At 34.7% G+C, this 20,936-nt stretch overlaps 2 protein-coding genes across 2 annotated transcripts; one reads left to right on the forward strand and one right to left on the reverse strand.

Moving 5' to 3' along the window:
• Window positions 1-1,200: 1,200 nt before the first annotated feature.
• Window positions 1,201-11,353, forward strand: LOC110456779 (histone acetyltransferase KAT8-like). The gene is made up of 10 exons (XM_021507736.1): window positions 1,201-1,432; window positions 2,692-2,769; window positions 3,768-3,952; window positions 4,907-4,960; window positions 5,232-5,396; window positions 5,891-5,980; window positions 8,141-8,281; window positions 9,083-9,176; window positions 9,654-9,804; window positions 10,571-11,353. Exons 1-10 carry the CDS (start codon window positions 1,231-1,233, stop codon window positions 10,785-10,787), a joined length of 1,377 nt encoding a protein of 458 aa, XP_021363411.1. The 5' UTR covers window positions 1,201-1,230; the 3' UTR covers window positions 10,788-11,353.
• Window positions 11,354-15,457: 4,104 nt separating this feature from the next.
• Window positions 15,458-19,218, reverse strand: LOC110456787 (ankyrin repeat domain-containing protein 40-like). The gene is made up of 4 exons (XM_021507749.1): window positions 19,069-19,218; window positions 17,638-17,786; window positions 17,140-17,322; window positions 15,458-16,513 (listed from the first exon to the last, which is right to left on the reverse strand). The coding sequence occupies exons 1-4, from the start codon at window positions 19,194-19,196 to the stop codon at window positions 16,191-16,193; spliced, it is 783 nt and encodes a 260-aa protein (XP_021363424.1). The 5' UTR covers window positions 19,197-19,218; the 3' UTR covers window positions 15,458-16,190.
• Window positions 19,219-20,936: the final 1,718 nt, after the last annotated feature.

Here is a 20,936-nt window from a genome sequence, read left to right on the forward strand (position 1 = left end):
GTGCTGCTTTTCGTTGTGTTTTTTTTCTATTTGTTGTATTTGGTTTGTGTTGTGTGTGTCCCAAATAGAAGAGCAGTATTCAAGTTTTGGTCTGACTAGTGCTTTTATATCTGGTGAGTTTCTTTTTAGTTTGCGTTTGAGAAAACCTAGGGACCTAATGGCATTGGCTGTGATGTTGTTTATATGTTTGTCCCATCGTAAGTTATTTGTAATGTTAAGCCCAGGTAATTGCTGGATTCTACTTGGTGTAATGTGTGGTTGTGGAGTTTGTAGTCATGGTGTATTTTGTTGCGTTTCGGTGTAATATTGAGTATGTTGCATAATTTGTCAGGGTGAAATTTCATTTGCCAGTCTTTCTCCCATTGTCCTGCTGCGTCAAGGTCATGTTGCAGTTTTAGTGTGTCTTCTTTGTTGTTTATCGTCTGCAAAGAGTCTCGGTGTACTGTATTGTATGCGTGTGTGTTCGATGTTCCCTGTTGTCCCGTAATATATTTGAGTTTGTATTGTAATCGTTTTTGTGGGACTCTGTCAAAAGCTTTGGCAAAGTCCATTGTGCATTACATCAATAATCCAGCAAAAGATTTTGAACGCTGTTTTTTTAAAGTTGTTGTATTTGTACCTGTGTGAATATTATATATATCTACTTCATGTTTATGCCTATTAACATTGTTGAAATGTAATTATAAATGTATGACGGGAGTAGGCTGCGATAAGTTGTAATAACTTGTGCCCAATCCCTTGTTCAATTTTATTGGCAATAAATATGTTATGCGTGCAGGGATTCTTAATGTGAGAGAAAATCCACGTGGTCGAACAGGTGACCCTGCCCATACCTTATCACGTCCAATTGGGTAATCTTACCCCAGTTGTCTTTCTGAAAGGCTTATAAATGCAGAAATGCAACCACTAATAAATTAAGAGAAAGATCAACTTAATTCCAACAATTAAATTTATGAAACATCACAGGCTGCTCTAAAAAGATTATAAACGTATCCATTTGTTCTTGAAGTCATTCATCTAAATTTGATATGTAGCGTTGATGATGACGAGGATGGATAATAAACTTGAAAAAAAACCCAGAAAGGTACAAAAATCTCCCCATGACATTAACCCGGTAGCGCATTTTTATATTATATAGGTCGTGATGCGATCATAATTACAGTCTTTTAAACGTTTGCATAGACAGGTAATTGCCTCAAGCGTTGTATTAACCATGAATTACTATTTAAAATGGCGGATTTAGATGAGAAGAAAGGAGTATCTGACGCAGATTTGAACGGCTCTATCTTACATCAGAACCCTCGAGTTTCCATACAGATGCCGTACCAAGATTCACATAAAGATGAAGAATCAAAAGACAGGAATATTGGCTCCGATATACTGCCTGATATCGGCGAACACTACCTTGTTCAGCGATCCGATGGAACATGGCGTATGTTTGTGGTGTACTTTGTTGTTCACAAAATGCGTGTATGGAACAGAGGATGTTTTAACGTGTTCATCATGTACATGTATGGTGGTCGGATGTCTCGTTGGTTTTATTTTAGCATAAACAAACTACATGTTTATTGGAAGACACTAACTATTCAATTTTCAGGTTGTAAATAGATTGCTATGGCCGTACTGGTCTGCCACCGCGACTACTCCAACAATGTTAGAGGTTTTACACGGCGAGAAACTTTAACAGGCGCCATGTAACCTCTAACTGCCCATGGCTGATTTTCCCGATGCTGACGATCAAATTTTCAAAGTTCGGATTTAGAAAAAAAGTATAATGTCTTCACAAACGTTTAAATGTTTAAATGTTTAAATAAGTTTGTCCTCTTTCAAAGTGAAGCAGACAACATTTGCAATGATTTTCCGGTTAACACAAAAATGGAATAATGTGATGTTTAACAAGCGGAATACAAACAAGCTCCATATCGTTTCGTTCTGTTTGAAGTTCTCCCTGCTATTTTGTACTAACCCTAACTTACCTAACTTATAAATAAGCCTTGAGTGGATAGCATATCTACAGGAAACCGGCGTTTCCAGAAACAGAACTCGCTTTCAAATTGTACCACACCGGTTAACCAATCTTGAGTATCGTCGTTAATCATTGTTATCACGCCATAATACTAGCTCATGATTGCCAAATGAAGTACAGTGTATTGTTTGGTACAAACTTTGCTACATCTAAGTCTAAATGAAATGATAATGTAGAAAGTACATGTATGTTAAAATCAGTTTGCCCCATCCCATAATATACATGTATTTATATTATTTACAACAGGTGTATATGCAAATTAAGTCAGAAAGGACTTAAGTTGTCCGCATAGGGAAATTGCTGAAAATAATGGAGTAAAAATATGAAGAAGACCACATCAAGCAACATTATCATGCATAAAAATAATATGTACATTAAATTTTTTGAAGAAACTTGTAACATGTATACATGTATTAATCATTTGCAAAACACTTTAAAGCATTATGATAATGCACATATGAGTATCTTTTTAATGTTTAACTACCAATACAATACACCTTGTCTGTTTAACACGAGCTTCATGAGAGAAGAAACCTATGGTAGAAATATGTGAAGTTATATATATTTTATCACATTTTAATTTTCTCCTTGAACAAATGCTTATGCTATTTCAGAAAAGAGATCAATGTTAAACTATTCTCAATATATTATTCATTCTGTTTCAGATGCTGCAGAAATTATTCAGACACGTGCCAATGAACAGACTGGTGGGAGGCATGAATTTTATGTCCACTATGAAGGATGTAAGGATACAAAAAAAATCATAACATTAATGCATAATATGTAGGGGCTAGTGAAAAAATTGAATATTTACAATGAAACTATAGGTCATTCTAGTAAAAAAAAAAAAAATCTACCAACAGGCTACTACTTTTAAGTGTGAATTTCCAGTAGAAGGAACTTTCTCTCCTTGAAAGTCATCCTACAGAAGACATATGAAAAGTTAAAGATCTGCATGCATATATACATGTATACCTAGTATATTATGTTGAATTAAGCACTTTTTGTCAGTTAACACAGAGGGAACACAGGGCTTTTTCTAATGGATTTTTTGTGGCTGATAATATTAATGTGCCCCATTCTCACTGTAAACTAATTTAACATTTATGCCAAATTCTCAAAATGTGCAGTTTATTTCTGAGAAATACCTTTCCAATTGGTATACATGTATTTTCTTTCCTAAATGAAACAAAAAGACGATTACAAAATTATCGAAAAAATACCTGGTACATGTAATGTATGTTTAAGGGTTGAGTCCTGTTCTGTTGAGGTTTATGGGGTACTGGTATAAAACTCAATTGGTCGTGAGACAAATTTAAATCAAATTTATCTCAAGACCAATGAGCTTTATGCCCCATAAACCTCAACACAAAAAGGACTTCATATGTAATATTGATTCATTAGTAAGCCTACTTACACAAGATCTACAATAACAAAATAACAAAATAAAAAACTGACACAGTGGAAGGAAATCTAGCTAGTGCTGAGCACAGCATCTACTACACATGCTTTTATCAGAAAACAAAAAACCAGTAAGAGTTTCTTTCATCTTCAGTCATTGCATCAAAATGCATTCTAATATTGCTGTTAGTTTTTAATTTCAAACTTGACAAGAGAAATACTCTTTTCAAATCAAATATCAATATGTTTCAAGTATAAACACTTTTCTTTCTTAAAAGTGTGTGGAACTGGAAAAAAAAGTTTGCCAGTTTCACAAATGTTTCTTTTCAATTTCCAACAGTTAACAGGCGTTTGGATGAATGGGTAGAGATTGACAAGTTTGACTTGATAACAAAGATTGAGGATCCACATAACAACAAAATGAAAGACGTCTCCATCATTATGACTGACCTTAGTGATGGCACCGACAGGAAAATTACACGCAACCAGAAACGAAAACATGACGAGATTAATCACGTTCAAAAGGTATGGGAAATATTATACATCCTTTTAGTGTGTAACTTTTTAGAACTTGTAAGTTCTTCTTAGAACCTTAATATATAAGGTAATGATATAAGACCTGTAATGAATGGATGAATGTATATTAATATTGTCAAATAAATGACCTTGACCCCACATTTACATTGTATAATGATCCCTACAACCAATATGTCTAGTTCTGTATTTTACCTGTATATGTAAAGACGGAAATCAAAAATTAACAAGATTGTTTAAATCAAATATGAAATCCAAAATAATTGTCAATGAATTTTTGATTAGTTGTAAGGTCTCATCCCCTTTTTTTTTCTAATAATTTCATTATCAAATATATTAGCCTGTGTAATACTATATAATAACAGGTGGGTTATATAGGTCATTTGAGCCTCTTGCTTTGAGGTTGAGGTCATCGCATGCTGAAACATGCAGTGTTGATTGGTTTAGCAAAAATATGGCTGCGATTCAAGCCAATCACACCAGGGGTCTCGGCACGGTCGTGCATTTTTCCGCTCCTGTTACAGTGGTGCCTGTGACCAACCCTTGTTTCAAGCATTGGGTGTATGCTTGGCAAGGGGATACCTGAACTTGGGTTGTAAATTGTTGTGTCTTCGGGGGGCGAATACTTAGAAATATCAAATATATTAGCCTATGTAATACCATATAATAACAGGTGGGTTATATAGGTCATTTGAGCCTGTTGCTTAGTCTATTGACTTGCGCAGATAAAAGAGACATAAGGAATATTCAGTCAATTTAAGAGCCCATTTTGAAAGATAAGTATGTATGTTATTTTAATATGTAGAGAAAAATCTTATCAGCGACTTTGAGCAATACTGCAGTGGATATTTTTATATAATGACGTTTGAAAACAAGTACATGATACTGGTTAAATATATTTTATTATGATTCAAACTAATTTGATGTTGTATTTGTCTTGACTAGACCTATGCTGAAATGGATCCAACAACTGCCGCCCTAGAAAAGGAACACGAAGCTGTAAGTAATCAGACAAAAACAATTAACTAGGTCATGAATTATAAAGTGTCTTATATATACCTGATTTCTTCTGATAAAATGTAGGAAGTAAGTTTGTTGGTACAATGTGGTTTCTGTGATGAAATAGCTTTGAGATAGAAAAGGATGAAAAAGAATTGTACTACATTCTACTACCATAACAAAATATTTAGCATGGCACAAATATATAATGTTACGGAATCTGTGACTTTATGCTATTGAGTGCCTTTTCTTTCTGTTTTGTTGATTTTAGATCACAAAAGTGAAATACATAGACAAGATTCAGATTGGCCGGTATGAAATAGACGCCTGGTATTTCTCACCCTACCCTGAAGAATACGGCAAACAGTCAAAGCTGTGGCTGTGCGAATATTGTTTAAAGTATATGAGACTAGAAAAATCCTACAGATACCATCAGGTAAGATACATAACTCAGAGACATTAAAGGAAAATTTCAAGTATTGGAATCATCTTCTTTATTTCAATCTTTTGGAAATTTTCTCTTTCAAGTTAGTTTATAAGCCTGGAAATTTCTCAAACCTTTTTAAAATTAGGACATGATGAAAACAATACTCCTTAGATATTGGATAAATTTTTTTTTATCATCAAAAGGCTGATTCATGAAATTTTGTGAAATACAGTACTAGATATCACCACATGTAAATTTCTTGTACATAGGATATAAATTTGATCATGTTACTGATTTTAATAAAAGACATTTTAACATTTCAATCAATACTACAATGTATTGCACACAGTCTGCTGAATTAAGCAATAGCCTCTGAATGATTAAGAAATTTAAGATTCAAGAAGCTAATTACAAGAGATGAAAAAAAGAGTAGAGGTAAACAATTTTTTTTTTTTTATTGTTTTGTTAACAACTTTACATTAAATTGATTCCTGTCTTTTTAGAGTCAATGTATTCATCGACATCCATCAGGAAAAGAGATCTACAGAAAAGGAACCATATCTGTGTTCGAAGTGGATGGGAAAGACAGCAAGGTAAACAACTGTAGTATGATCTATACTGTGTTCCTGTACCTAAACTGGACTGGAACTTCCACCACCCTCCATCCACTGAAACGATAACTATAAAATTAGAAAATCATGATTACCCCCTCCCAAAATTGTGTAACTGTTAAAGCCAAACATTCTTTATCCATTAAATATTAATTATTTTGTTTTAATTAAAAATGGGTACCCACTAATTAGGGCCCCGCTTTCGATGTGGGTGCCCTATAGTAATCGGGTTGTCCGTCGGTCTGTCTGCCTGTTTTTGTTCTTTTGCACAATATTGATGGAAGTAAATGGAGTATGTTTTTAAAATTTTACATGATGATTTCCCATTTATCCTAGTTCTGCTTGGTAATTTTTCGGGCAATTCGGATTCAAAATGGCTGCTAATCAGCCATCTTGGATTTTAACACAAAAAAACAACAACAAGAAGTCAACTGATCGAAGGTCAAGGTCATCGGATCAAAGGTCCAGGTCAGATTTTGTATCTTTTAACTGCTTAACATTTTGTTTTGACATTATGAATCAAAGTTGGTCACAATCATACAAGGAGTCAATTGATCAAAGATCACTGGGTCAAAGGTCAAGGTCAAATTTTGTATCTTTTCCCTGATGAACATTTTGTTATTTATGACATTGTGACCAAAGTTGGTCAGAATTTAACAAAGAGTCAACTGACTTAAGGTCAAGGTTACTGGGTCAAAGGTCAAGGTCAAATTTAATATCTTTTCACTGATGAACATTTTGATATGTTATTATGAAGCAAAGTTGGTCGGAATTGAAAAATAAGTGAACTGACCAAAGATCGGGATCACTGGGTGAAAGGTCAAGGTCATTTGGGTCCAAAGGTCAAAGACAAAGTGGATCTCTGACTTTGACCCTGGCTCTTGATGGGGGAGGTTTTTAAGGTGAAATAAAATGAATCAAAACTAACAAATGAGTATTGCACCGGTATTTACATTTCTGTTAGCCCAGCAAATATGGAGGGGGAAGGAAACAAGACTCACATCATAGTACATGTAAAATGTATATTTTGCTTCCTTGTGATTTTTTTAAATTTCCAAATGTCAAACGTCAAACTCAGCTATATGGGCAGATTTCTTCTTGATGATTATGTGGGATATATTGCCACAAGACGGGGCCCTTACTGACCTGTCAGTGTTCTAGTATTAAGCAGTTTTTCACAATAGAAAGTGACTTTGAAGTTCATCTTATTAGCGACATTCAATTTAAAAATGGCATCACTATTAAAGAAAAGTTGATTTGATTCATAACTCAGTCTTATTGACCTTTCACGAGTGGGAGACATTTTTAATTGGAATGGCTCTTTTGTTATGGTTTTTAGCTCGACTATTCGAAGAATAGGGGGGCTAATGTAGTCACGCCGGCGTCGACGTCCCACCTTCCGAGGTTAAAGTTTTGGTGCAAGTTTTTTCCAGAAATTGTTGGATCATCACACTCAATACACAGTTGTCTATTATGAGTTTAAGTCATTTATATCAAGTGTAAGCAATATGCTGGACCATATTTTCATATTTTATGGCCCAAAAACAGCTTAATTTGACTTAGTTTAATTTGAGGTTTAAGTTTTTGGGCAATTTTTTTTGGTGAAGTGTTGGACAACCACCATCAATAGGCTGTTGTCTGTTATAAAGCTGAAGTATTTATATGGAGTGTTNTTGGACAACCACCATCAATAGGCTGTTGTCTGTTATAAAGCTGAAGTATTTATATGGTCCTAACAATCACTTCACACAGATGTTTCTACACATTTAACAGTCCTTGAAATATCCTGGTGGTAAGTGAGGTGGCAAATAAAATGACAGGCACTATATATATCAACATTTTACTATACATGTGTTTCTATTGATAGTTGCAGTATTATAATAACATACATAGGCGAGCTATGCTGTTCTCCGACAGCTCTTGTTGTATAATGCTTTTACATACTTTACATTAGCATGGCCCATTTTTATTAAGACACTTAAAAGTTAAGATTGTGGAGTTTAGACATAAGTGTTATATACAGTTACTTTTAATTACTCTATGATAGATGAATCAAATTTCCAGGGCTGATAATTGTCTGAAATAATAAAAAAAGACCTTCATTACGATATTTCTTACTGTTTGTGATTTCTCCAATTATAGATATATTGCCAGAATCTGTGCCTCCTTGCTAAATTATTCCTGGACCATAAGACACTGTACTTTGATGTGGAACCCTTCATGTTCTACATCCTCACAGAAGTGGACCGACACGGCTGCCATCTTGTTGGCTACTTCTCGAAGGTAACTTCCAGGGATTTTCACTAAGGTTTCACAGGGTCTGGTGAAAGGACCCATTCCCAGACATAAGAAAATAATTCTGATTTGAACATTGCTTTAAAATGTTGGACTATTAGAGAGAAACATGTTTAACGCTTGAAGATTAACTTTATCTAATTAGACAATGCTACAAATATTCAATGCATGTCATGCTGCTTTCCAAATTTTACCAATACATGTGTATATATTAACAGATTTTCACTAAGATCCCATGTCAAAATCGCCAGCTTCTCTGTGGTACTATTGTTACACAATGAAGAATAGTAATTAATATAAAGCCAACATCAAAATAAGTCTGTTCACTTTCGAAGAATTCTGACTCTGTTCTATTTTGAAGAATTCTCCGCCATTTGATATTTCCTACAGTAATTTAATGTTTTAACTCATGGATATGTTTGAAGGAAACAGGTTGCATTGTTGAAATATTAATCATGCTTTCAGTATTCTGAAAACATTTCTTGTAAATATACTGAAATTTAGGCAACAATGTCTTTTTACGGATGCATGGTAGGGTAATTTCCTGTGGTATATGCATCTCCTTTCAAAGTTGTCCAGTCTTCTATAAGTAATCTGTAATACGTTTCTGCATGATATTTTGCACTTAATGAATTATTGGATGACATCCAGTATTTGAAAGGTAAGGGAGAATATTTGTCACGGACATCACTCTGATGAAGCCAAAAATATCACAAATCTTTTCCACTTCATGTTAATATTTAATTATTTGCCATTTGAACAATCTTAATTTCTTTTGCTTCATAACAGGAAAAAGAATCTCCAGATGGAAACAACATTGCCTGCATTCTCACACTACCACCATTCCAGAGAAAGGGATACGGCAAATTTCTCATTGCGTTTAGTGAGTATTTTATAGATTGACAATGGTCAGTGTCCAACTAATTACCACACAAATCAGGAATGCATATATTGGTATTGTTTGTTACTGTCATATCAATAAAAAACTGAAGGTTCCCTGCATATTAAATTCATAATAAACATTATGTCCAATTTTCTGAATGAATCTAAATTAGTTTCACTAATCAGTTGGATGGAGACTTTCTGTTTCATTCATTCTTTTGAATTTCTGTGAATACACATAAAATGTGTATGTTAATGTTTACAAATTACTATTATTCAGTCCTTTCTGTGTTTTGTGTGTTGTTTGTTCAGGGTTTAACATCCACACAACAGCTATTAAGGTCATATGAAGATAGTTGATAAGCTTTGACTTTTAAATATAAAAATATAAGTACACACTGACCTGTAGCTATTTTGAGCTGTTATCATGGGACTGGTTCTTTTTTTTACGTAAGCAATTCCTTCAATATTCTAATAGGTTATGAGCTTTCAAAACTGGAAGGTACTGTTGGATCCCCCGAGAAACCTCTGTCAGATCTTGGCAAGTTGAGCTACAGGAGCTACTGGTCATGGGTCCTGCTGGAGATTCTGCGAGACTTTCGAGGAACTTTGTCCATACGTGATCTCAGGTAAAACACACGAACATTATGTGTGATGATAATAAAGAAAACAAATCCACCACTAGTTGAGTCCTGGTGACTCCTATGTTGAGCTTTAAACTGGGATTAGGTTGTTGAAAGATCACATTTCTTCTATGAAAAGTGATTTTTTGATAGAGATGTTTCAGGTCGTTTTGGGAATTAAGTGTTTCAGATCGTTTTGGGAATTTATCGTATCCCATCATTTGACTCGTACAGTGCACACTCACTGAAAGCTGTGCTGTGTTTGGAGGGGATCCTAATACAGGTTATACAAAACATGAATTTGGTTTTAGATATGAGCACAAGATGGTAGCCCCTGAAGTGAAATAAATCTCCATATGGTGATGGGCAGAAATGCTTCAAAATTATAATGTTTACACTCCTATGTAACCGTCAATTTAGAAATCTAATGTTAGACCTGTATCTTATGCATTGCATCTCTCATAATGCGTATTTAGTTTCCAACGACCACAAGAATAGCGACTACATTCCTTTTCCTGCTTTAAGATATTTCTTGCTTTCATTGATTTAAATAAAAAAAAAAGGTTGGTCGTCATTATCTGGGTTAGTTGGTATCTGATTTATATGTTTAGAATTTTTTAATTTTTTCCCTTATTGTATTATTTTTGTCAAATTTGGATGCTTGAATAGTTGCTTATATGTACCGTTTGGTACTGTTGTTTGATTACTTGTTAGAATGTGGATTGATGTTCGAATGGTTTTGATAAAGATTTCGTATATTGCTACTTTACAGTCAAATGACCAGCATCACACAACATGATATTATCGGCACACTACAGTCCTTGAACATGGTGAAATACTGGAAGGGACAGCATGTAATCTGTGTCACACCAAAGCTTGTCGAGGAACATTTAAAGAGTGCTCAGTACAAACGTCCAGTCCTCACGGTCGACTCCTCGTGTCTGCGGTGGGAACCACCCAGAAAGATTCAAAAACTTCTGAAAAAATGATGAGATGAAAGTTCATAAGTTCATATGTTGAAAACATGTTTTACTGATTGGAATTACTTCAGTGACAATCTTATGTTTGTTAGTGAAAAGTGTTATTATCTGTTTTTGACATTTAGAAAATTTGAAAGACTGAGATTTAAATAACTTTGTTGGTGTATCAGAATGGGTTTTTTCATGAAACAAAAGTGGTTACTAATTGGGCGTATATTAAGTACAATTTCTTTTTTGTGTAGTTTCACATTTGTCTGTATAGACTTCTAACGTTAATAAAAGCTGAAGTCCCAAGATCAAAGCGATGAAGAACTAGGCGTCTGCAAAGTGGTATGAACAAGTACTTTGATTCTGTCCTTACAAAACGACAAAATTCAAGGTTGCAGAGTAGATACCATACCACGAGCGGAACTCCTGAATTTCGAATATAAATAAACACAGCCCCTTTTCCATGAATGTCTGTATGTTACACCACCTGTGTACTGTATGACTGTATGTCTGACCATTCGTATGCAAAAACTTATTATTTATATGTACTGTTGTAGATATTGTTAAATAAAATTGAAGATTTTAAATAATTGGTTTTTTTTTCTTCTTCAAATTTTGAATTTAGAAAATAATTATGCATATTTCATAAAGGTTCCGAACTTTTGTGAAAGGTGGTCCTCACTAAATATTTTAGCTCACAATCATCAGATGATGGACTATTCAAATCACCCTACATACATTGTCCATCTGTCTGTCATTGAACATTTCTTTTAGTATTATTTCTCAAGAAAGTAAAGTCCTAGTTATAAATATCAAATTTTAGAAAACCAAGATGGCCAACAGGTGCCCATCTTTTATCTTGTATTTTGAGAGTGTAAAGGAAGACTCTTTGCCAAATTTTACTTAAGCATATCAAATTTTGGGATCGATCGGAAAACCAAAATGGCTGACAGACGACCATCTGAATTTTGAGAGTTATAGATTGTTAGCACTTTTTCTAAGAAAAGGCTGGATGAATCTTTTTCAAATTTCACACAAAGGTTTCCCATGGTCCCTGGTTACACACGTCAAATTTTGGGACTGATGGGGGGGGGGGGGGGAACAAAGATACATATGTATCTGATAGCTATATATATATAGGCAGCCATCTTGAATTTTGAGAATTAGATTGTTAGCTCTTTTTCTCTGCGAATACTGGATGGATATTTTTTCAAATTTCATATGAAGATTCCTTATGGTCCCTACGTACGATATTGAATTTTGAGACTTACAGGAAAATCAAGATGGCCGACTAAGTCTATTTCATGGTTACATGTATGGTCTGTTTCATCTGGGGCGAAATGTCTTTGATTGGTCAAATAATGGTTATATAATTTTGACATTTCACACAACACTATTTTAAAGAATACTTTATTGAATCGATAATGCAGCAACAGCGACATAACAAAACAAAGATATATATAATTACAATGTGTAATATACAATGTACTATGATGCTAGTGTATAACAGGCTTTGCCTTTGGGTGGAACATGATCAATTTCTAATATATGCAATGCATGTATTGCCAACTTATTCAAATTGCATGCTGAACCTCTTCACTGATTGAGGACATGCTACTACTTGCACATACCTGTGATGTGTACATTGTGTCCTAATGTTTTAATTCAGCATGAGCAAAATCACTGAAATTGCCCTCATTTGTCTGGTGAAATGTTGGCATCATTAAGGTATGTAGCAATACAATGAGGCAGACTTATGAAGGAATTTTTTAGAAGAAAAGGAAAAGGGGTTCTTGAAATATGATGGTGGTAATGGTTAGCAAGATGGCAAATGAAATAAATTGGGGTGTCAAATATATGGAGGGACATGACATCAAGGTGTTACTGAACTGTGTTCTTGTTGAACTCATTTGAAAAGAGGTGTATATGAGGCAGCTTTCAATTGTATATGTAATACGAGAGGAAATTTGCACAGCAAGACCAGGATGCGAATCCGGAACCTTTGAAATCTAGACAGATGCTCTAACCAACTGAGATGGCAATCAAGGTTCCGCTACATTCCTTCCTCCTTTTTGTAAGTCTTCACCCTCAAAGCCAGCATTATCTACAACCCAGCATTGGATACCTCTTGCCAAGCGTACACCCAGTAATTAAAACAGGGTTGGTCACATGTACTACCACTGTAACAGGAGAGGAAACAAGCACTGCCAGATAGTGATTTGAAGCAGGGACTTCCAAACTCTAGGGAGAGGGCGCCCTTACCAATGAGCTACCTGGTTCCTGGTAATTGACCCAGTCCAGTTCTACTACATACATATGTGGCAGACAAACTGGTTTGTCTATTTTTCATTGTAATGTTTCAGGGATAAAGCCTGACAGATCTCCAATTCAATACAGGCCTTGAAAGTCTTTGCCAAGGCTCATCAGAAAGCAACACCAAATCCCTAGGTCTGTCCTTATTTCATTAACAAACAACTCTGGTCCTACTACTTGGATGCGATACACAAAAATGGACATGATCTTAAGGTCAACTGGTAGAATGGCCAACCGGAATCGAGGCAGGGGTCACTGGTTCAATCCCAAGTGACATATCACAGGAAGATGACAATGACCACGGAAGGTGAATATATATTGAAGATTTGGAGTTCTTCTTAATTGGGACATTATTCTGTAAACTTTATGTAAAGTGTTGTTTCCCTAACAAGTAAATTCAAGCCTATAACAGATACATATTAGCATATGGGGATGCAGAGAGACTCTTATAATGGATAATCTATGGGAGGTGGAGTATTGTATGTGTTAAACAAACAAGATACATGTGGAGCAAGGCATTAACACAGGTACAAGTAAATATACACATACATACACCAAGTTATATCAAATCAATTGTTTTGTTTCAATGGAACATGTCCAGAAGCTTTTAGTGGTGTAAATAAGTCCTTTTGAACGAGTTTCATAATTATGTACAGGTTTGTATTTCATACAAAATGCAAACAAGTTAAATCATTTTACAAACATGTACAAATGCTTTATAAACAATCTGATTATGCCAGTTAAACCCATATATGACACGATATTACTCTCTGCAGCAGTGCAACAAAACACAAATAGTCTAGTGAAGATGTATCTGTCTACTGTACAAATAAAACAAAATGGGTATGCATCCATTTAGAAACTCAACAAAACATGTTTAGTTCAAAGTTTTTTGTTCAGAAAAAACATCAGAACAATTTATTTTTGGTACACAACATAAATGTTTTTTTGTTTGATAAATTGTAATGAGTTACTGGTACTGTGATTTCTTTTCACCTTCAGCTGAAAGTGATATCCAACTCGGGGACAGTCTTGTGACTATCCATTGCATGATATGTAGACAAAATATCTGTAGTCAATAAGCAGTCCTGACTAAAATAGCACAGACCAATGGATGGTCAGACATTGTCCCAAGTTTATCTTGTAGGGAACGATAAAAATCCTTAGAATAATTTATGATTTGCTAAAACCCTGGAATAAAATCAATGATAATTGATTTCACAAATCTACCTAATTCTTCAAAATACCCTTGTGTCCAATTCGTTTTCCCCAGTTATTTCTTGGATTTAAGAAGACATCTTGCTAATCAACTCAAAACTATTATAGGTCAGATGCAAAGACAGTTTTCCTCTTTAAATTTGTGAAGTCTTTTTTATGGTGTTCTACTGAATAAATACTCGTCTCTTCTTGCACACTGTTTCTGAAAGAACCTTTTCTTACAACACTAAACAGCAAACTTTTGCTACACAATTTGGCAGTCTCTACGAATACTTTGCCTGTAGACACAAATATTTTATCTTTACATGGGTGTTAAAACTTTGATATCTAGTATTAAACTACAATTACATTTTTAGTTTTCTTTAATCCAATATTCAATATTGTTTATATTGCTTGTGCTATCAGGCATGCTATCTGTATCTGTAGGACTAACATAAGTTGATAATATGTTGATGTGGATTAGGTACATCCAATTTCACAACCAATTTTATACAGAAACACAAAAAACATCAATTTTAAAAACATCAACTTCTGAACAATACCTTGCAAGGTGTAAAAGGCAAACAATTAAAGTCAATGTAAATGGATGCCGATTATGTCAATAAAAAGATATATACACTGTAGAATACTTTAAGAAATATGTAGAAAAAAATGCATGTAAAGAAACTGATGCAGTAAAGAAAATATAATGAAAAAGATATTTAAGATAAAATACATTACATGTATCACCATTCAGACAATAGGCAATATGAAAACACATTCAGCTATAACAAATATGCAAGCACACAATGGCTAGTATTACATAAATAAGTCTGTAGGAGTTAGGGACCAACATCTCTTCAATCAAATTTAACCTTAAGGATTTTAATTCAGTGGTTTAATTTCATAACTTTGGTATGATTTTCACCTTGACCAATAGTTTGCAGGATTTTTACGATTCACAGATTTTTTTCAGACTGTGAATATAGCAAAAGCCAAACCCTTACGAACTGTAATCATTACGCAGTATTCAAAGAAAGTGAAATAATTGTCACTTGCCCCGAATAAACAGCATTTCGTTCAAAATGAACACATTTTATTTGTTAAATAAGTAGTAAAACGTACATATATTTTATCAGCACCATTTCCACACATAATGGCACATATCACTGAACAGCTATTGTAACTACTCTTTATTCAATAAAAACAACATACTTCCCAATCTAGCAGGTACATATCTTGACTCACAAAAAATAATTAATTGTGCATAATTATATACCTCTACATTATTTTTTCTATCTACACCGGTCTTTTGCCCCAATCTATGAAAATAAATACAATGATAGCATGAGATACTTGTAGAATTATATCACATCCGCTCAGGCCAAACAAAAAATATTTGGTGTTTACGGTAACCATACCTTCCCTAATTTATTTTGCCCACCCTGAACTTTTTTAGGTAATTTTCCAAGAAGCACTGTTAAAGTCCAGACCTCACTCCTTTGTAAACCACAAAATTATTTTAAAAATCAAATGCGTCCTTACCTACCCTAAATTTTTCCAACATGTTACAGGAAACACATACATTTTTTGTCTGGCCTCTGTCGGGTTACAATGCACACATGTACAATGAATCAGTTTGACATATCTAAAATCTCATCCATTCCAGCTATTTAGATATTTTGATATAAACTCTTAAATGACTGAACATGAGCAGGAAAAAAAGATATTTTATTAATCTTATGATAAGTACAGGACATCTTACCCAATCTGGGTAAAAAACATACTGTGATGAAACTGCTTTCAGAATTTGATGCTGGATTGTTTCTTGATCACCTCATTTGTGAAACTGTTTAGAAACACTTTCAACTTAATACCGAGCAAATGCTTATCATTGATCATTAAATAATTTAATCAATACAATATTTGTTCGTTGCGTACTCCATTGTTCAATCCTGTACCCTGAAGGCCACTGTAGTTACGAGATGAACTGCTTATTGCTCTGTTTGTTAAAACCAACTCAAGCTCCTGGAAATCCCTCAAGCGGCGAACATCTTTGTCCTTTCTTACAATTGTGTCAGGAAGTTTCCTGACTTTATTTACTGAACGACGATCAACAGCAAGTTCTCGGCACATGAGATTCAGTAGAGATTCAAAACACAGACTTGACCTATCAAGTTCCACTTCAAGAAAGTCTCGCTCATCTGAATTTGCCAGCCTTATCTTCAGCACAATTTCTGTGACAGAAACAAAATTGGATCAGAGCAATGATTAAATCAACATATACTGTATCTAGCATGTCAATGAATTGTTGTAAATATTTTGCAATGTTGTGTAAACCCTTAAGCTTTGTGTCATCATTTGTTCAAGATATAACTACCTATATATATATAGGTACACTGTATTGAGTGCCAGGGGTGTACAATGTTATTTGTGGAGTACCATTCTGCACACAGACTTTAAAAACTTCTTGATCAGCCCAAATCGTTTTTTCGTAGTAAAAAAGAGTAGCATAAATTTCCATATAAAATGGGCATGAAACGATATGACTTACGCATATTTATACGTAACCAAAAACTAATAGGCACTGAAAACCCGACCATGTATAGAAGAGCTTTATGTGGAGTCATAGGGTAGCGGTTTATATATTTTTTTTCTGGAATAGCCATAATAAGTATTTTAAAATTGATTTTTTTATAGAATGTATGCCTGGAAAATTGTTAGGAGTTTTAACTAGCTATAGTAAATAAACCTATTTGTAAGGCTTATATAAATTTTCTGCTGTCTCGTGATTTAATAAATGATTTAAAATGTTGGTAAATTGTTATTGGGTAACATGTAACCTCTGCATATAAAACTGTACCATTTTCATCCAAAATATAAGGTTGAAGTTTTCTTGAAGCAGACTCGGATGTAGTGGTAGATGCAGGACTGGCAGATGTACCACCACCTCCATAACCAGGCTGTGTGTAAGGGAATGGTGGGTTAGCCAAGTATCCTGGGGTGATTGGCAATTTGGACTGCTTTACATCTGTCGTATCACTTGCTAAATGAAGGAACAAAACTAGTGTCAAACAACACTTAGTCTTCTCTACGTACACTTGGTTACAAAGTTTGCCGATCTTTTGTAAAATACACATAATATATATGTATAATGAACAAACTAAATAGCCTGAAAAAGATTTATCTCGAACTGATATCAGAGGTGAAAGTATAACTACTGAAAGTGCTTTTGTTTGTTTCTACACTCAATACCTTTACCAGATGTAACCACATGCTAAGTTTAAAGATCACACAACCAAAATACTGTTAATTAAGAATGAGGAGTCTGAAAATCAACAGATCCTAAATTTAAAATTACCTCCAAGCATTTCTCTAACATCAGCGTCAGTGGAAAGGTTAGCTGGATATTCCCCTTCTTTGTTGGGTAAGTTGGGGTTAGCTCCCTTGGTGAGGAGATAGGAGACTATTGTCCGTTGATTACGCTTAGCTGCCCAATGTAGTGCAGTCCTGTAAAACAGCAATGGTAATACATTGCAAAAACGACCTTGTATAATAGGAGTCTTTCACAGTGAAACACAATCTTATTGCTTGCTACAGACTTGGCTAATGGAAATTTCTTTGTAGCTCAACTGGACTGTAGTCCCTAATTTTACTCTTAGCGGAAACACTAAAAAAAAATTAGTTACCCGACAACTTTGATGCTAACATATTGGATTTTGATTCCTCTGTATCACTGGGCCCATATTCATGAAACTGTTCTCACGTTCAAGCATGGAATTTGTCTTATTTTTTGTTCAGATTATAACTTAATGCATAATAAAAAAAAATGTCAATGATTTGGAAAAACTTTGAAGAGCCTTCCACTGTTGTCAATGTTTTCATTTGAGTTCTTGATCATTTGACATGATTTGAGTAAGTTACAAGAAAGTTGGTTTTAGCACATAATGATAATCCATGCTTGAGCATGAGAATGGTGTCATGAATACCGGCCCTGATCTTCATCTCATATATATGTATTCTTGTACTTTAGAAACTGAAAAGAAAATTGTTTCTAACAAGGAGGTACCAATATTATGTCATTGTGTTAGTTATGTAACAGGAAAGGAAAATGACGACCAGACTGGGGTTCGGTCGGACCCGGGACCCTCCCAACTTAGACTAGACGGAGGCTCTTCCACGACAATCGACCCAGTCCAGTTACGCTATGTTCTTCTCTCCTTTTTCTAAGTCTTCGCCCAAGAAGACACAACTAATTACAACCCAGGTTCGGGTTATCCCTGGAGAAGCATACAACAAATGCTTAAACAAGGGCAGTACTTCACTGTAACAAGAGAAGAAAAATGTACGGCCAGACCGGGGTTCGAACCTGGGACCCCTTGATTTCTAGATGGACACTCTACAAATTGAGCTATATCTGGTCGCAGACAATCGACCCATTCCAGTTCCACTAGTTCTTTATCAAGTAAGCTGGAGGGAATTTCTTGCTAAAGTGACCTCAATTATAAGTATCTATTTAACTGTTGCAAAAACACGAAAGAAAAACCCCACAAATCTGATAGACATGTATTAATCCACAAAGTAAGAGAAAATATAATAAAATGAAGCCAGATGTTCAACAGCTGATCACAGAGGTTCGTTACAATTGTGTAAAACACACATCAGGTATGCCACATTGATATTGGTCGCAGTTACTGTACAGTACACCTAACATAATATTATACATTATAAACATATTTTACAACCCTATCAGCTGATCGTTGTCGCCGATACATATCATTATTAATCATACCATCCATTCATCCGATTTTGGGCATTGACGTTGACATTTTGTATCTCTAATAGTTTTCTGATAGATTCGATATCACCAGTGCATGCAGACTCCCTTAATTTTTCTTCAAACTCGATTGACGCGTCCATGCCTGACTTTTTTTACACCGGAAATGTGTGTCTGCACTTGGGTGAGACTAAACTCCGGAGTGCAATGGAATCAATAAAATCCGGATTTCTAATATTTAACTTTATAAGATATATATAGAAAGCGTATGTATATTTTTCAAAGTATGAAAGGAATACTGAATGTTCTAATACTATACATGAAATTTCAAATAAAATCCTTCTGATATTGTTCAATAATCAGTGAGTCTCAATTCATATCACTTTGGGCATGTTGGTTATTGAGAAGAGTTCATTTATAGGATTGCACACATTTGAATATTGAAATTGGGCCTGTTGTGAAGACACAACTGTAATACATTTGATCAAACTTGGTTGCCCTTCATTCTAGCATGCTGCTGGTCACATGTCATATCTCCATAACATTTGGTTTTTGAGTAGAAGATGTTTAATTAGTTGAACACAGTTTGACCCCTGTGACCTAGAAAATAGTTAAAAGTAAAGAGACTATAGGCCTAATTGTAAAAACCGTTAAAAATATCATAAAAAGGTAAAAGAAAATATGACACAAAACTTACACTTCCTCTTCCTCTTCAATACACTAATTAAAAGTGTCTGCAAGAATATTAATATTTAAAAACAACTAGTCAGAATCTAATTTAACGACCGATTCTATCAAATATATGAATTCTCTAAATATATAGTACTGCAGATGCATACACACTTTGCAACCCTTGTTGACTCTTGCAAGGTACTTACTACCACAGAATTAGATTATCTAAGTCCGTGTTACGACTTAAGAAATTGTTTCCGCGGCAGCCTACGTTTTGTAGAATCTGCTTCCCATCCATTCCACTCAACATAAATGTTTCTGTGAGTACGCCATGGAATTGCCGTGGATTTGGATTTTGGCTAAGATTTTATACATTTTGTGAAAATGAACAAACCTTGTAATATAATTAGATAAATACCGAATCATCAATCAACGAGCGTTCAGAAGTGTCCCGTTACCTAGATATAGACAACCACAGGTGACCGCTCCTTACTGGCGTGAATTTTAATGAGCTAACCGATCACGTGGTATACTTATGATGTGACAGTGGCAGGTTTCGGTCACTGGCCAATACAACAGTAGCTATATATAGGGTTCAGGAGCAACATCCCTCCTATATAATTCTGATCTGTTTCAATGGACAAGTTTGACAGTGTGATTCTTGGCATGAACAAGATACTAAATACAATTCTCGACGAATTTAAGTTGGAATATGCATCTGACAAGTCTGTTGACACACCTTCCTTTATGCAGGCCTATTTGCAAAGAGGAAAAGAATGCAGTTTGTGGCAGTAGGCAACTGTGTCACCGATGGATTTGTGAAATGTGTGATTTTGTCTTTCTGGTTGTTTTTTTCTTATTAAAAATTCCCAAGCTTTGTCTTTTATTTTTGAAAATGAAAGCTTTACATAATCGAAAATTATTCAACAAAATGCAACCATAAGTCTAACCTCAAATGCTATGGAAGTGATTCCTATTTTTACATGGACGTCACACCCCAGGACGATTGGGATGCTTTCTCAGTTTGATTGGGAGCATGATTGCTTGACATCATACAGTTTACTGGTAGTCTGGATGAATGTCATATGTTGAAACTGAACCGAGACTAAACGAAATTCACTGTGTTTGATCACAAACATCAGAAATAGAGCATATGCCACCCTGGTAAAGTACTAGACCAGGCTAGTGAGAAACTTCCCTTTAGCTCATTC

This window comes from Mizuhopecten yessoensis, unplaced genomic scaffold, assembly GCF_002113885.1.
Source record: "Mizuhopecten yessoensis strain PY_sf001 unplaced genomic scaffold, ASM211388v2 scaffold8841, whole genome shotgun sequence".
NCBI lineage: Eukaryota > Metazoa > Mollusca > Bivalvia > Pectinida > Pectinidae > Mizuhopecten > Mizuhopecten yessoensis.

What these genes read in the sequence shown, in the direction of transcription:
- LOC110456779 (XM_021507736.1), top strand. Translation starts at nt 1,231, where the DNA reads ATGGCGGATTTAGATGAGAAGAAAGGAGTATCTGACGCAGATTTGAAC. An exon ending in TTATGTCCACTATGAAGGAT is followed by an intron (nt 2,770 to 3,767) that starts GTAAGGATACAA and finishes AATTTCCAACAG; the next exon opens with TTAACAGGCGTTTGGATGAA. An exon ending in CAAATTTCTCATTGCGTTTA is followed by an intron (nt 9,177 to 9,653) that starts GTGAGTATTTTA and finishes ATATTCTAATAG; the next exon opens with GTTATGAGCTTTCAAAACTG.
- LOC110456787 (XM_021507749.1), bottom strand. Translation starts at nt 19,196, where the DNA reads ATGGACGCGTCAATCGAGTTTGAAGAAAAATTAAGGGAGTCTGCATGC. An exon ending in CAAAATCGGATGAATGGATG is followed by an intron (nt 17,787 to 19,068) that starts GTATGATTAATA and finishes GCTGTTTTACAG; the next exon opens with GACTGCACTACATTGGGCAG. An exon ending in TGTTAGAGAAATGCTTGGAG is followed by an intron (nt 17,323 to 17,637) that starts GTAATTTTAAAT and finishes TCCTTCATTTAG; the next exon opens with CAAGTGATACGACAGATGTA.